General features: G+C 43.5%; 1 protein-coding gene across 1 annotated transcript; it reads left to right on the top strand.

Moving 5' to 3' along the window:
- The first annotated feature begins 9,550 nt into the window (after positions 1-9,550).
- On the top strand, positions 9,551-14,844 carry LRRD1 (leucine rich repeats and death domain containing 1). The gene is made up of 5 exons (XM_060248486.1): positions 9,551-11,575; positions 12,323-12,521; positions 13,601-13,762; positions 14,298-14,418; positions 14,593-14,844. The coding sequence occupies exons 1-5, from the start codon at positions 9,566-9,568 to the stop codon at positions 14,771-14,773; spliced, it is 2,673 nt and encodes an 890-aa protein (XP_060104469.1). The 5' UTR covers positions 9,551-9,565; the 3' UTR covers positions 14,774-14,844.
- The last annotated feature ends 93 nt before the right edge of the window (positions 14,845-14,937 follow it).

The raw sequence follows: 14,937 nt of genomic DNA, 5'->3' as shown, positions 1-14,937 counted from the left end.
CAATGCAGCCCCCAAGCACAACACACAGAGGAAAATTCCTTGCAGGTGTTCCTGCAGTTTTAGGGAGGGGGTTAGATGGGACCCACTAGGACAGGGGTGGCCAAACTTGCTTAACATAAGAGCCACATAGAATAATGTCAGATGTGCGAGAGCCACCAGACACGAACATCAGATGTCTGAAGGAGGGAAGAAAGGAAAATAGGTGGGGAGGGAGAGAGGTGGAAAGAAAGCAACTTGAACTTTAAATGCATTCTTCAAGCCACTGGCTGGCTTGGCTTGAAGAAGTGGTTTAAAGAGACAAATGCCTTCTCTAGTGGGGGCTTCAAGAGCCACATGATGTGTGTGAAAAACCCACATGTGGCTCCTGAGCCACTGTTTAGCCACCCCTGTACTAGAGAGCTGGGTATAAGGCAGCTTCATATTTTCATGTGGCCAAGACCTGGTTGTGTGTCATATTTCAAAACTGTTGTGGCACAGTCCAAGCCGAAGGGAAGAAGAGAGCATGGATGTGTGGGGATGCAGGGGTGGGGGATGAGAGATCAGGACCTTCAATCAAGTATGGTTTTCTTGAAGTTATGTGGGTTTATTACAGGAAATGTTGGATCACACTAATCTGGCAGAAACAGTGGCCAGGATCACCTCTGGTTTAGGAGTGGAAAGGGAGGAACTGCAGGCTTCCTTGCTTTCAAATACGATGCTTCTGATAGCAGTATCTGAGCAGAGCTCTTTCAAGCTACAGGGACCATAAGGCAAATTGTTGATAAGCTGTTTTTGAACTGTTGCACAGCATCCCTGACAAGTATTTGTCCAGCCGCTGCTTAAAGACTGCCAGTGAAGGCAGTTGATTGCACTGTTGAACTACTTACTGTTAAAAAGTTTTTCCTATGCCAGTCCTCTCTGCTGCCAGCAGGAACAGCTCTCTGCCTTCCTCTTAAGTGGCAGCCCTTCTAATACTTCAAAAGAGCAATCATGTCTCCCCCCTCAACCTCTTCTTCTCCAGACTGAATATCCCCAAGTCCCTTAGCCTTTCCTCATTGGGCGTGCTCTCCATGGTTACTCGGAAGTAATCTACAGTGAGCACTGTGGCACCTACTCTCTACACATGCACAGGATTGCAGTTTTAGTTTAAAGAAAGAAGATATTGGATTTATATCCCGCCCTTCACTCTGAATCTCAGGGTCTCAGAGCAGCTCACAATCTCCTTTATCTTCCTCCCCCACAACAGACACCCTGTGAGGTAGGTGGGACTGAGAGAAGCTCTCCCAGAAGCTGCCCTTTCAAGGACAGCTCTGTGATAGCTATGGCTGACCCAAGGCCATTCCAGTAGCTGAAAGTGGAGGAGTGGGGAATCAAACCCGGTTCTCCCAGATAAGAGTCCACGCACTTAACCTCTACACGAAACAAACTTATGAGGCGGGTTAACTCAGAATATATTACTGGTCCAAGGTTTCTCAGCAAGCTGCCAGGGCAAAGTGGGCATATGAATCAGGACCTCCCAGATCTGATTTGGACACCCTAACCACCAGCTCCTACTAAACACACTATATTTTAATGTATTCTTTTTCCCTAATGGCAAACTAGAATGATGTTTATAACGTATGTTACATGTTCAAAAGTGAATTAGGTGGACAGAAACACCTCTGGGAAAGTCATATTCTCAGTTTAACCCAGACTTGCAAGCAACAGAGCAATGAACAGCCTCCACTTATTGCCTTATAACACTCTCACCATCATTCTCCCATTCTGACATGTTACTATTTTGTTGGGTTCCTAAGCAAATGCTATCCAGACCAAATGCTCTTTCAGTTTGTTAATTTCACTATGAGTTGTTTTTTCTAAACTAAAACCTCAGTATTCAGGTTAAATTGCCATGTTGGCACTTTGCAATAAAGGACAGGTTTCTTACCTGTAACTGATGATCTTCGAGTGGTCATCTGTGCAGTCATACATATGGGTAATCCGCAGGATCGAGCCCATCTCGGAGAATTCAAAGCAATCCTTAAGCGTTATTTTTGGCGCGCCTTTCCCCTCGTCCCGGGGAGGGGGCAGCGACTGCGCATGCCCAGACGAGGGGGAGGTGGCCAGCCCACTCAGTTTCTTCTTTACCGCCGTCCGGAAAACACCTATCTCGCTGATCTCCCTCTTCATTTCAGTCCTTTCCTTGGTCTACGTTCCCGTTTCTAATCTACGTTCTTCACCGATTCCTCTTCTCTTCATTCTGGTATCGTAAAAAAAAAAAAATCTTTCTCTTTACTTCGTTTTTTCGACCCCCTCTTCCCCCCCCCTCTTTCCGGGCGGATGGAAGGGAAGGAAAAAGAAAAAATTACCTTTAAGAGGTGCGTTCGCTGTTCGGCGAAGCTACCATCTACGGACGGGCACTCTCTTTGCCTGTTCTGCCTCGGGGAAGCTCACCGAACAGACTCTTGTGTGCACTGTAGCCAGTTCGGCAAGCAGGCGAGGAAAAACCGCGCAGCAAGACTCAGAAGCCATTTGCTAGAGTCGTCTCTCCGCCCGGGAATGGCGCAAGCCGCAGCCTCGCAGTCATCGCCGTCTTCCCTACTTCTAAAGGGAACGACTCAGCCGGTTGCTTCCGTGGCGCTGATTCCCAGCAAGCATAAATCCGGCAAACACCACAAGAAGTCTGACGACTCCAAGAAAGGGCATCGTACCGAGTCGACCCCGAGAGACCCTTCGACCTCGACTCCGAAGGACACTTCGAATCCGAAGTCTCCCAAGAAGCAAAAACTTGCTCATAAGACTCTCGAACCCGACGCCGCAATTCGACTTCCTCTCGAACCCGTCGTCATAATTAGGCCTCCTACACCTTGGCCCGCCATGACTGCTGCTGCCTCGACACGGACTACCCCGGCTTCGATATCCACTTCGACTCCGGCCATCACGCCTTTGGAGATTGTGCGCATCAGTTCTAGATCACCATCGGTGCACGAGTCACCACCAGACCAAATCTTAGGTACCGAGTCCCCGACTTCGACTAGGAGCCAGCGCCTGATTCCTCTCGAGGACCGCTTCCGTGAGCTCCCTATGCTACAACCGATCACTTCACCGTTGTTAACGAGGAACCCCTCGACCCCGAGAGAACCCCCTTGGCTCCGAGATGATAGATCCCGAAGTGGACGTAGGGACCCCTCGACTCCGAGAGAACTCCCTCGGCTCCGAGATGATAGATCCCGAAGTCGACGCAGGGACCATTATTACTATTATTCTCCCTCGAGGTCTAGATCACCATCTCCTCGCAGATACCACAGATACTATAGATCGCCCTCATCCGGCTCCTACAGACATCGCACCTGAGAACACTATCGGTCCCGTGAAGACTCCAGACCCCGAGAGAGGCCTTATTACTCCCGCGAGCGCGACCGCCCTCGGTACCGAGACCGGTCTCCTCATCAGTTCAGTGACCCCAGGCCTAAACTGCCGTCCCCTATCAATCCGACACAACCACCTGCACTTGAGCCTCCTGCACCTGAGCAGCTCAGAAAAACTCCAGAGGTTGACACCATGGACGACTCGGAGGCTGAACAATCGGTATCATCCAATTCCTCAGCTTCAAACCTCCACTCTCCGGATTCTGACATAGCCAAGCCGGCAGACCTCTCTCCATCCGAGGGCCCTAAGTCATACCTTGACCTTCTTTCCAACATGGCTACATCTCTTAATGTGAAATTAACATCAGACGTCCCAAGAGTCTCTGACGTGGTCTATGACCTTGTTCATGCGGACCTCCCTACGGGATCATCTTTCCCTATGCTCCCAGTCCATTTGGAAACTCTAAAGGAAGCCTGGGACAAGCCGGCCTCTGTTCCGCCGACGTCCAAGAGAGTTGAGGCGCTATACAAGGTGCATGCGCCAGAGTCCAAGTTCCTCTTCAGTCACCCAGCTCCCAACTCTATGATCGTCCACTCTTCCTCAAAATCCAAACAAACCAGGCACCCTGTTCCCCCTGAGAAAGAGGGTAAAAAACTAGATACCATTGGGAGAAAGATTTACTCCCTCACTACTGCTACTACCAAGATACATAATTACATGGCATATTTTTCAGCTTACGCCTACAACCTTGCAACACAACTCAGCTCTTTGGTCACGGCCCTTCCGGAAGCTGCCCAAAAGCAAGCCAATCAGGCCCTGCAAGAACTTTCTAGAGTGAGCAAGCAGCAGATAAATACTGCCCGTCATGCAGCCCAATGCTCCTCCAAGACATTAGCTTCGGCCATTGCCCTGCGCAGGCACGCCTGGCTCAGGTCTTCTTCTCTGCAGCCGGACATCAAATTCAAAATTGATGACTTGCCGTTTGATGGTCTGGGACTGTTTAATGCTACTACGGATGACATTCTCTCCAACGTTGACGATAGCAGAAAATGAGCTAAGCGGCTAGGAGTCACCCAGCCACAATCCATCTCCAAACAAAGACCTTGGAGGCCCAATTACTTCAAACGGTCCAGATCCCCACGTCAAAATGAGCCCTGGAGACGCAAGCCTGCCCAGACTAAGCAGCCATTCCAACAAAGGGCTCGCCCTCAGACCTCAAAGAAGACAACACCCACCAATAAGCAGTCTCTTTGACTCTCCTGCTTCCCTTCCAACACCTCATCGCTCAGACATCAGACTGCAGCCGTTCTTCCACAACTGGGAAACCATAACATCCGACTCCTGGGTACTCTCAATCATTCTAAACGGGTACTCAATAGAGTTCAATTCGATCCCAACTCACCGCAGGTTCATCTCTACTCCTCCATCACCCCATCTTCTCCAGGAAGTAGCAACCTTGCTGGCCAAGGGGGCTATAGAGCCAGTTCCCCCCTCATACCATCGCACGGGGTTCTACTCCCGCTACTTCCTCGTTCCGAAGAGGGACGGGGGCCTGCGTCCCATTCTAGATCTCAGAAAACTCAACCACCATATTCATCACAAGAAATTTCGGATGGTCACACTCCAATCCATCCTCCCATTGCTCCCAGAACAAGCTTGGATGGCCTCGATAGACCTCCAGGATGCATACTTTCACCTTTCCATCAGCCATCATCACAGGAGATTTCTCAGATTCGCCATAGGGGATCAACACTACCAATTCCGTGCCCTTCCTTTCGGCCTTTCCACAGCCCCGAGAGTGTTCACCAAATGCATGGCGGTAGTAGTAGCGATTCTGAGACAACAGCGCATCTCCATTTACCCTTATATAGACGACTGGCTGGTCGTCTCCCATTCCAAGGAACAGCTCCAGTCCGATGTCTCCACGACACTGTCCCTCTTGGCCACTCTGGGCCTTCAAGTCAACACCTCCAAATCGAACCTAACACCTACTCAATCCATTCAATTTATAGGGGCTCATCTTTCGACTCTGTCATGCAAGGCATATCTACCAGCAGACAGAGCACAACACATCATGTCTCTGGCCAGAGACATTGTCCTACATCGTTCCCAGACAGCTTTCACCTTTCAGAGGATGCTAGGCCTCATGGCCGCCACCACCTCTGTGCTGCTGTTTGCCAAACTACATATGCGCCCTCTTCAGCTTTGGTTCGTGAGGACCTTTCATCCTCAGCGTCAACATCAGCTCACTGTGCTCACTGTCCCGGCTCACATCATTCCGTCTCTCAAATGGTGGACTGTGCGCCATCACCTTCTCAAGGGAATGTCCTTTATTCGGACTCCTCCCTCGGTGATTGTCACCACGGATGCTTCAAAGTGGGGATGGGGAGCCCACTTAGGACAGCTCACCGTACAAGGCCAATGGACAGAATACGAACGCTCCCTTCACATAAATTGTCTGGAGTTGATGGCAGTCCACAGGGCTCTGCGGTCCTTTCTTCCATCACTTCACAACAAGCATGTCCAAGTCGCATCGGACAACGTTGCAACTGTCTTCTACATAAACCGACAGGGGGGCACTGCTTCCATCAGACTGTGCAAGAGAGCTTTGAGCCTATGGCACTGGAGCATTGCCCAGGGCATTTTCCTATCTGCAGTGCATCTACCCGGAGTCCAAAATGCTCAGGCGGACACTCTAAGTCGACATCCCATCAACGATCACGAGTGGTCCATCAACCGCAGTTATCTCCTTCCCGTGTTTCAGAGGTTCGGTATGCCGGACATAGATGCCTTTGCAACGCAAGAGAACACTCAGTGCCCACACTTCTTCACCCGCGGCCAACCGTCTCCACTGTCAGCAGGGGACGCCTTCCTGCAATCCTGGAGCGGCCCAATGCTGTACATGTTTCCACCAATTCCTCTCATTACGAGAGTATTGCAGAAAATCATGACGGACAGTGCCAATTGCATCTTAGTGACTCCTTGGTGGCCACGTCAACCGTGGTTTACCACTCTCCTCCTGCTGTCTCACGGTCTCTTTCACCGCTTCCCGCAAACTCAGGACCTCCTCTCTCAGCAGAGGGGCAGGGTTCTTCATCACAACCCTACTCTCCTCCGCCTTACAGCATGGAGAATCAATTCCTAACTCTCACACCAGAAGTCCGTCATATCATCCTCAATGCTAGGAAACCGGCTACCAGGAAAGCCTATAACCTCAAATGGAAACGTTTCTCTACGTATGCGGAATTACATTCCTTTCGACCTGAGTCAGCCAATATCAATCAGATTTTAACTTACACCCTGACTCTCTCCAAGGCTGGTCTCTCTCACTCCTCTCTGAAAGTGCACCTGGCAGCTATCTCTGCATTCCATCCATACATTGATGGCTCCACTGTTTTCTCGCACTCCGCCACTAAGGCCTTCCTGAAGGGAATCCTTCACCTTCACCCTCCAATTCGCAAAATACAACCTGCTTGGAGCCTATCTTTGGTCCTCAGTCAGTTAATGAAACCACCATTTGAACCTATGGCTTCCATCTCCTTACAACTTTTGACGTGGAAGACTGCCCTTCTAGTAGCCATCACTACTGGCAAACGAGCAAGCGACATCTGCACTTTCAGGTCGGACCCTCCGTATACTATTTTCCACCATAACAAGGTGGTGCTGCGCCCTGATCCCGCCTTCTTGCCTAAGGTCGTATTGCCTTTCCATCTTGGGAAACCTTCCGTCTTACCTGCGTTTTTTCAAAACCCTACAGACACAGCCCAGCGCACCCTGCATCACCTAGATGTACGTAGAGCTCTGGCCTTCTACATCGAAAGGACCAAGCAGTTCCGACAGGACAATAGACTCTTTGTCTCTTATGCTACCCATAATCAGGGTGCCAGAATCTCGACTCAAAGATTCTCCAAGTGGATTTCCTCCACTATATCTTTATGCTATGAACTGGCTAAGCAGCCCGTACCTGAGCACTTGCGAGCTCACTCCACCAGAGCGGTCGCAACCTCAACAGCCTTCTGTAAGGGTGTTCCGATGGAGGACATTTGCGCTGCTGCGGTCTGGTCGTCCCCATCTACCTTCGCCTCGCACTACGCTCTCGACGTTCGTGCCCGGCGTGACACATCCTTTGGGCAGGCTGTGCTGAGATCAATCTTCGACTGAAGTCATCTGCGGCCTTTGTGAGTACAAATTTATTCTGCTTATTCTACTCTAACTTGCAGACCTTCTTTACAGATCCAGCACCCGCCTCCTGCAAGGTAGCTTGCCAGTCACCCATATGTGGGACTGCACAGAGACCACGATGAAGATGGACAGGTTTCTTACCTGTAACTGATGATCTTCAAGTGGTCATCTGTGCAATCACACATACCCACCCAGCCTTCCCCGCTGCTGGACTTTCACATCATTGCATTTTATACACCTACCCGGCGGCGGGAAGAAACTGAAAGACAAGATATGAATAGAGGTAGCTAGCCATTGCCTGCTTCTGCATAGCAACCCTGGGCTTCCGTTGAGGTCTCCCATCCAAGTACTAACCAGGGCTGACCCTGCTTAGCTTGTAAGATCAGATAAGACTAGCTGAGCCTGGGCCAGCCAGGTCAGGGGTCATGCTATTGATGTCAAGTAAACTGGTTGCTATAATGACCACATTGAGTCATTATAGTTCAAATGAAAGCTGTTAATTGAATTTCTTTCTTAATTATGTCTGTTACAAGGGCTTTTTTGTAGCAGGAACTCCTTTGCATATTAGGCCACACACCTCTGATATAGCCAATCCTCCAAGAGCTTAAAGGGCTCTTAGTACAGAGCCTACTGTAAGCTCCAGGGGGATTGGCTACATCAGTGGTGTGTGGCCTAATATGCAAAGGAGCTCCTGCTACAAAAAAAGCCCTGCCTGTTACTGATGCTTATAGTCATTCAGATTTAGAGAGCTGTGTTTTTACCATGCTTTGCTCTTATACCAGAAGCAAAAGTAGTGGTGGTCTGGTGAACATTACCGTGCTTGGACATGAGTCAGAGGATGGCTTCTTACAGTCATTTGGCTCTTACACAGATGTTTTTCCTAGACTCAGTTAAGTATTAACCAAAGTTTAGGATGCATCTTCTGTACCTAATCCAACACATCCTGATTAAGACTATTTCTGTATTTTTCTGTGCCCAAACCTTTTTTGCTATCTCCCTATAAATGCCCTCAAGAGGCCAAGCCCAGCAAACAAAATTATGGTTTCACTGTATGGTTAAGATGTTAAAGAAGGTTAGGCAAAAAAAAAAAAAAATCTTAACTTTGCACTAGCTGTTATTAAGTATTAATTCTTCACCAAGCCTTTCACATATCTTAAACAAATGGGGACAATATTTTCCTATAATCACAAAGTTGTTATAAGCATGAAGACCTAGAAAGACTGTGGAGCATCCTGAAGACAATTTGTAAGGCCCTCTATTTTTCTTATGAAAAATAAGCATGTGGTCATTTCAGTTACCAGGATAATCAAAAAGTTGATGTGCCTAAGTCTATGCTGTGTGTCTATCAGTCAATTACTAGCCCAGCAGATAAAAAAAATTGGCATAATCCCTGACAAAAATATGCTCACAAATTGACATGGCATTCTAAAGACTGCTATGTTTAAGTAAGCAGAACTGGACTGATCATGTCAAATCAGCCAATCAGGCTTGGGCCAGGCTGGAACTTTCACTTGAAATGCACTGGCAGTTAGGAATTCCATGAGGTGAGAGTGATATGAAGGGAATGTGTTGCATACAGCAAGTTTTACATTAAAATGGAATAGGATCTATAAACAAAACGGAATTAAATTAGGGCTTTTTAGACAAATAACTTGCCTTTCAGTCCAGGATATGGGAATAAGTCAATTTAATCAATTTAGTGATAACTATGAGAGAATTTCATCAACATTTTTAAAAGATGCTAATTCATAATATTTTCATATATGTATATTAGATGTTTTTGAAAAAAAATTATTACTATTAACTTGTATTGTAAATTAGTTTCTCTAATCTTAAAACATAGCAGCTTTTAGAACATCACTTTGACTTGTGTACATATTTTGTGTTGTATTAAACCAAATATTGTATTACTTTGCTAATATTATTAGTTTAGTTTAATGAGAATTAAATCCATCTCATACATATTTTTGTTGTATTTTTTTTTTACCTGAGAAAATACTGGAAATAACACAGTAGTACCTGTAAACCTACTGACTGAAAAATTATTTTGGAAAATATGTCTGGTGAACAAGAAGAGGAATGGAACACCAATATTATTTCACAGGAAGAGGAGGAAATTTCTCAGATTTCTGCAAGCGATGGAACTGGTTCTAATGCTAATGAAATGGGCAAAAACTCAGAAATGCCTGAGATGGATACAAAACCAGATATATTACAATCAGGTACAAGTCCTGGAATAGCAGAGAGTTCATCAAGCAGCAAACTGCAGGAACGAAAGTCAGGTGAATTCCTGAAGAGCCTTACAGAACTATTAGAAAGTGCTCATGAAGTTTCCCAACAAGATTCAGAAAAAGATACCCAGCACTCTCCAGAGAAACTTGAACGGTCACAAAAGATCCCAGTTACTTCGATGCCTGAAACAAAGGATACTGATCTCATGGCTTATATGTATGCTGAAGGATTACGTGAAATCCCTTCAGATTTTTTTGAAGGGCAAGCCAGAAAAAAATTACTACACTCTATTGAGAATGCTAAGCCAACTGAAATGGTATCATTTGACATGCTTTCTGACCTGATGCTGGATGATTTCACAATTCAGTTAAATGCTAAAGGACTGACAGAAATTCCTACAGGAATTTTTGATATTAAAGGGTTAAAATATTTGCAATTAAACTACAACGAAATAAAAATAATTCCAAAAGCAATAGGTACATTGACAAACCTAGACATATTATCCATGGAAGGAAATCAGTTAACATCATTACCTCCACAAATTTCCCTACTTCAAGACCTAAGAACACTAAACATCAGTCATAACCAAATATCATATCTTCCCTATGAATTTTCAAGACTAAAGAAACTTAAGTGTCTTTTGATCAGTTATAACAACTTTGAAGAATTCCCTCCATTGGAAAGTCTTGTAAAACTGGAAATCTTAGATGTCAGTGGGAACAAATTAACTTTGCCAGAGAGTATTATTAGCTTGCAAAATTTGAATGTGCTCTGCTTGGAATCCAGTTGTATTTCAATATTCCCAAAGGTTCTGTGCTATCTTCCAAATCTAAGTAAACTCAGTTTGTCAAAAAATCAGATAAAAAGTTTACCAAAGGAAATTAAGGAACTTAAAATGTTAAAAGAACTTTCATTGAAGCATAACAAGCTTACATTTTTGCCTGTACAGCTTTTTCAGCTGATTAATTTAGAAAAACTTTCCTTAAAAGATAACCAGTTGGGAAGTCTTTCAGATAAAGTAGAGAGCTTGCAAAAACTCCGAAATCTCAATCTTGCCAACAATTTATTGAAAAGCATTCCAGATAATATTTGTAGTTGTACCATGCTGGAACGTTTGATTCTTAATGACAATCAGTTAAAAGAGCTACCTAGTGATCTGCATAAACTAAGATATCTGAGGGAAATTTGCATAAGCAGAAATAAACTGATCTACTTAGATGAACAAATAGCATTCTTTAAATCTCTCTCAATTATAGAAGGATCAGGAAATTCATTAATGTACATTCCAATTGAAATAAAAAGTTGTACAGAAATCACTAAAGCTGACATGAGTTACAACAAATTGGCTTTATTTCCAGTTGGATTGTGTGCACTGACTGCTCTTAAACATTTAAATCTCAGTGGAAATTATATTTCTGAAATAACAATTGAAATCACGTTTGTTAAAGTCCTGCAGTATCTAAATCTAAGTCATAACAAATTGTCGTCATTTTCCATACACTTATGTACTCTTACAAATCTGAGTTACTTAGACTTAAGTAACAACTCAATAAGTAGAATCCCAACACATGTGAAATATATGGAGTCTCTTCAGGTTCTGCTCTTACACCATAACAAATTTGTTTTGTTTCCCAGTGAGATATGTGCTCTTAACCATCTTAAGAGGCTTGACCTTTCAGAAAATAAGATAGAGATCATACCTTCAGAAGTTGGTCAGTTGCAAGAGCTAAAAGACTTAAACTTGTCAAACAATTACCTTGTATCATTTCCCAATGAAATATGCCAACTTTCTTCACTAGAGAAGCTAACATTGTCCCAAAAAAATGGATTAAAGGTAAGGTGCTATTTTTATATTTACATAATTTTCTCAGTAACCAAATATGCATTTATAAAAGCATAAAAATAATTTAGTGGTTAAATTTGACATTATTTATTTATTAGGATAGTTCTACTGTACCTGTCCCATTGTCAAATGAAAGCTTAAGGTGGATTACAAACGCAGGTATAAATTGCACCACACAAAGACATTAAAAACAATTACAAATATGCAGTCTCTGCACATTTGCCTTATAACTCTACAAGAAAAAGGGCTAAAGACTTAATTGCGTTAAAATGAAAAATGGTGGACTAGTACAATATGGCAATAGATTACAATTATGACTAATAAGAGCAGGACCTGCAAAAATGCCCACAATCCCCTCTACAGCGTCCAAAGGTGTGATCTTTTCAGGAAATCATACTAAACCTGCCTTGGGAAAAATACTAAAACAGGGAATACACAGAAGCAGGACAGAGGATATTATGTGGGTGGGTGCTCTCCAAACCAGCACTTCCATGCTAAACTAAAATTTCAGTTGGCAAAGAAAGAAATATAAAGTATTATTCCTTTGCAATGAAAAAGGGAAATTTTGCAATGAAAAAAGGAATTTTTCCTGTCTTTCCTACCTCTAATCTGGAGGCAGCAAAGCAGACATGTATGCTTTCCTGGATGATGGATCACTGACAAATACAGAGGTTCAGGAACTGATATTGATTAAGGGTTAATAGACTTCTGTATAAACTCTGTCATTTCTATCCTCAGTTAAAACAACTTCCAGAAAAGATATCTGAGCTGAGTTCCTTGAAAGAACTCGATGTATCTCATAATGAATTACAGGAATTCCCAGAAGGATTAGGAGAGATTGCAACTTTGGTCACTTTAATAGCAAATGACAACTGTTTAACAAAGCTTCCAAAAAGTTTTTCTTCACTCCTTAATCTACAGCACCTGAATTTGAGAGGTAAACTGTCAATATATATTGTCAGGCAATGATAATACCTGCTAATGGAGAACACATATAGGGTTGCTTTCAGATAACAAAACACAGAGAAAAAAGGAGGGTCTAATCTAATCTCTCCCCTTCAGATAGGTTATATTCAGTCTTGCCATAGATCCAGTGAAAAGATAGTGATCTGTATACTACCACTCTTGTTTAATGTAAGAGCCACATAGAATAAACTACAGATGTTTGAGAGCCATAGGGAGGGAGGGAGGAATAAACTATTTCCTACCTGCCTGGTCTTCCCCTCCAGTTCTGCTTTTGTCACCTCTCTCCTGCTGGCTCAACCTCTGTTCCCCACCCCTTTTACTGCCTCCTTTTCCATGTGGCACTGAAGCTCTGTATTTTTATCACAGTGGTGGCCAAACTATAGGTGGTGACTAGAGATCTCCTGGGATTTACAACTGATCTCCAGGCAACAGAGATCAATTCACCTGGAGAAAATGGACACTTTGGAAGGTGGGCTGTATGACATTATACCCCACTTCCCCAAACTTCACATTTCTCAGGCTCCAAACCTCCCCTGCCCAATCTCTAGGTATTTTCCAGCCCAGAGCCAGCAACCCTAGTGGTGAACATATGAAGAACATATGAAGCTGCCTTATACTGAAACAGACCCTTGGTCCATCAAAGTCAGTACTGTCTACTCAGACTGGCAGTGGCTCTCCAGGGCCTCAAGCTGAGGTTTTTCACGCCTACTTGCCTGGACCCTTTTCAGTTGGAGATGCCGGGGATTGAACCTGGGACCTTCTGCTTACCAAGCAGATGCTCTACCACTGAGCCACCATCCCTGGTTTTACACCAGCTTTTTAAAAATCAGATTTTTCTGCAAAACTGGAGGTAGTCAGCCCTTGGCTACTAGATAATAGGACAGTCACAAATGTACATTGCCAGACAGAAGAAAACAACCAAAAATGTTATCCACATGTTGTCTTGCAATGTCTTACCAAAGACTTCTTTCGTAGCCGGTTTCAATTGCTTATTTTTGACCAAAGAGATCAATAGAATGCTGATATAATTGTGTGTACTTGTTTTGGCAGACAATAAGATACTAGCTCTGCCAAGTGATCTGCACTTTCTTCAATTATTGAAAGATATAAATTTTGATGGAAATGCTCTGGTTAGACCTCCACTGGAAGTCTGCAAAGGAAAACAAATGCTCACCATTACACGCTACTTACAAAGTGCAGATGAAAGAGATGGTAAGTTTAATTAATTACTTTTCTTAGTTTCAGACACCCCTAATTTGTTTAATATATAATTTTCTGTTAACCCTACCTAAGATTTGGCAAATCTTAGACATGGTAGCTCTTCCTCAGCTATTCTCGTGAGAGCTCTTATTTGGACCTTTCTTGCATATCTGTACATGATACCTTTAGTTGTTCTTCATCTCCTTATATGCTAGAGCAGCAGAAGCATATATGTCAAATGGGTTCAGAGAAAGCAAATAATCAGTATCTGTATAAAATAGTAGAGCCCAAGCAAAATATTCTTAGGTGGCCACCTAAAATCTTCCAGTAGAATGTTAGTAGTGAAGCTTATTGCTAAGATTAATAATATGTGATAGCAACTGTTGGCTATCTCTGTACATTTCTGGAAATATTTTAAAAATCTGAACTTTAGCTTCTAACTGTAATTATCTATGTTTAAAAATGTCCCAACATTTCAAAGAGAGCTCTCTGTCCCTGTTACTAGTGCTTAGAATTCTGTTTTATTACTGTCCTATGTTTCTTCTAGAGAAGATCCTGGAGAGTGTATTGAAGACCATCGCTAGCAATATACCCTTTGAAAATTTTGAATTTTTTTGCCAAAAACTACAACTTAAAAATGCTGTATACAAATCTATTGAAAACAACAGGTTAGTGAAATATTAAACATGCTTTTTTTCCATAGGATAATTAGAATTGCTTTCATTCGATAGTATTTTCAATATTTTGTGGTGTCATTAGATATAGCTGCTTGTACTTTAGTTTGGAACAAATTCTATCTAAACCCACTGCTTTAGTAAATATTTTCACTGTTTTTCCATTAGAGCTCTTACAATAGAAGAGAAAGTCACACAGGCACTGGACTCCTGGAAATCTGAAAATGAAGCTTTGTCACCTGATGCCATGACAGACCAGCTGATCAGAGTACTGACCATGACAGGCCTATATTATCTGACTAACAAAGCAAAAGCTTTAAAACTTTGTTCCAGACTAGTGAAGTTCTGAAGAACGAATAAAACTTTTATTTTCAATTCAATTGGTTTGTGCCATTAACTGAATAAAGGAATATGTATTAAGTACTATTGCCTTGAATAAAAAGATTGTGGAATCCGAATGGGTCTTTTAAAGTTAATGTATCTCTGAATGGAAGTATATGAAATACTTTTATC

This window comes from Heteronotia binoei, chromosome 10 (genome assembly GCF_032191835.1).
Source record: "Heteronotia binoei isolate CCM8104 ecotype False Entrance Well chromosome 10, APGP_CSIRO_Hbin_v1, whole genome shotgun sequence".
In the NCBI taxonomy this organism is placed as follows: Eukaryota; Metazoa; Chordata; class Lepidosauria; order Squamata; family Gekkonidae; genus Heteronotia; species Heteronotia binoei.
The sequence above is the reverse complement of the archived record's forward strand: the minus strand, read 5'-3'. Positions and strand labels throughout refer to the sequence as shown.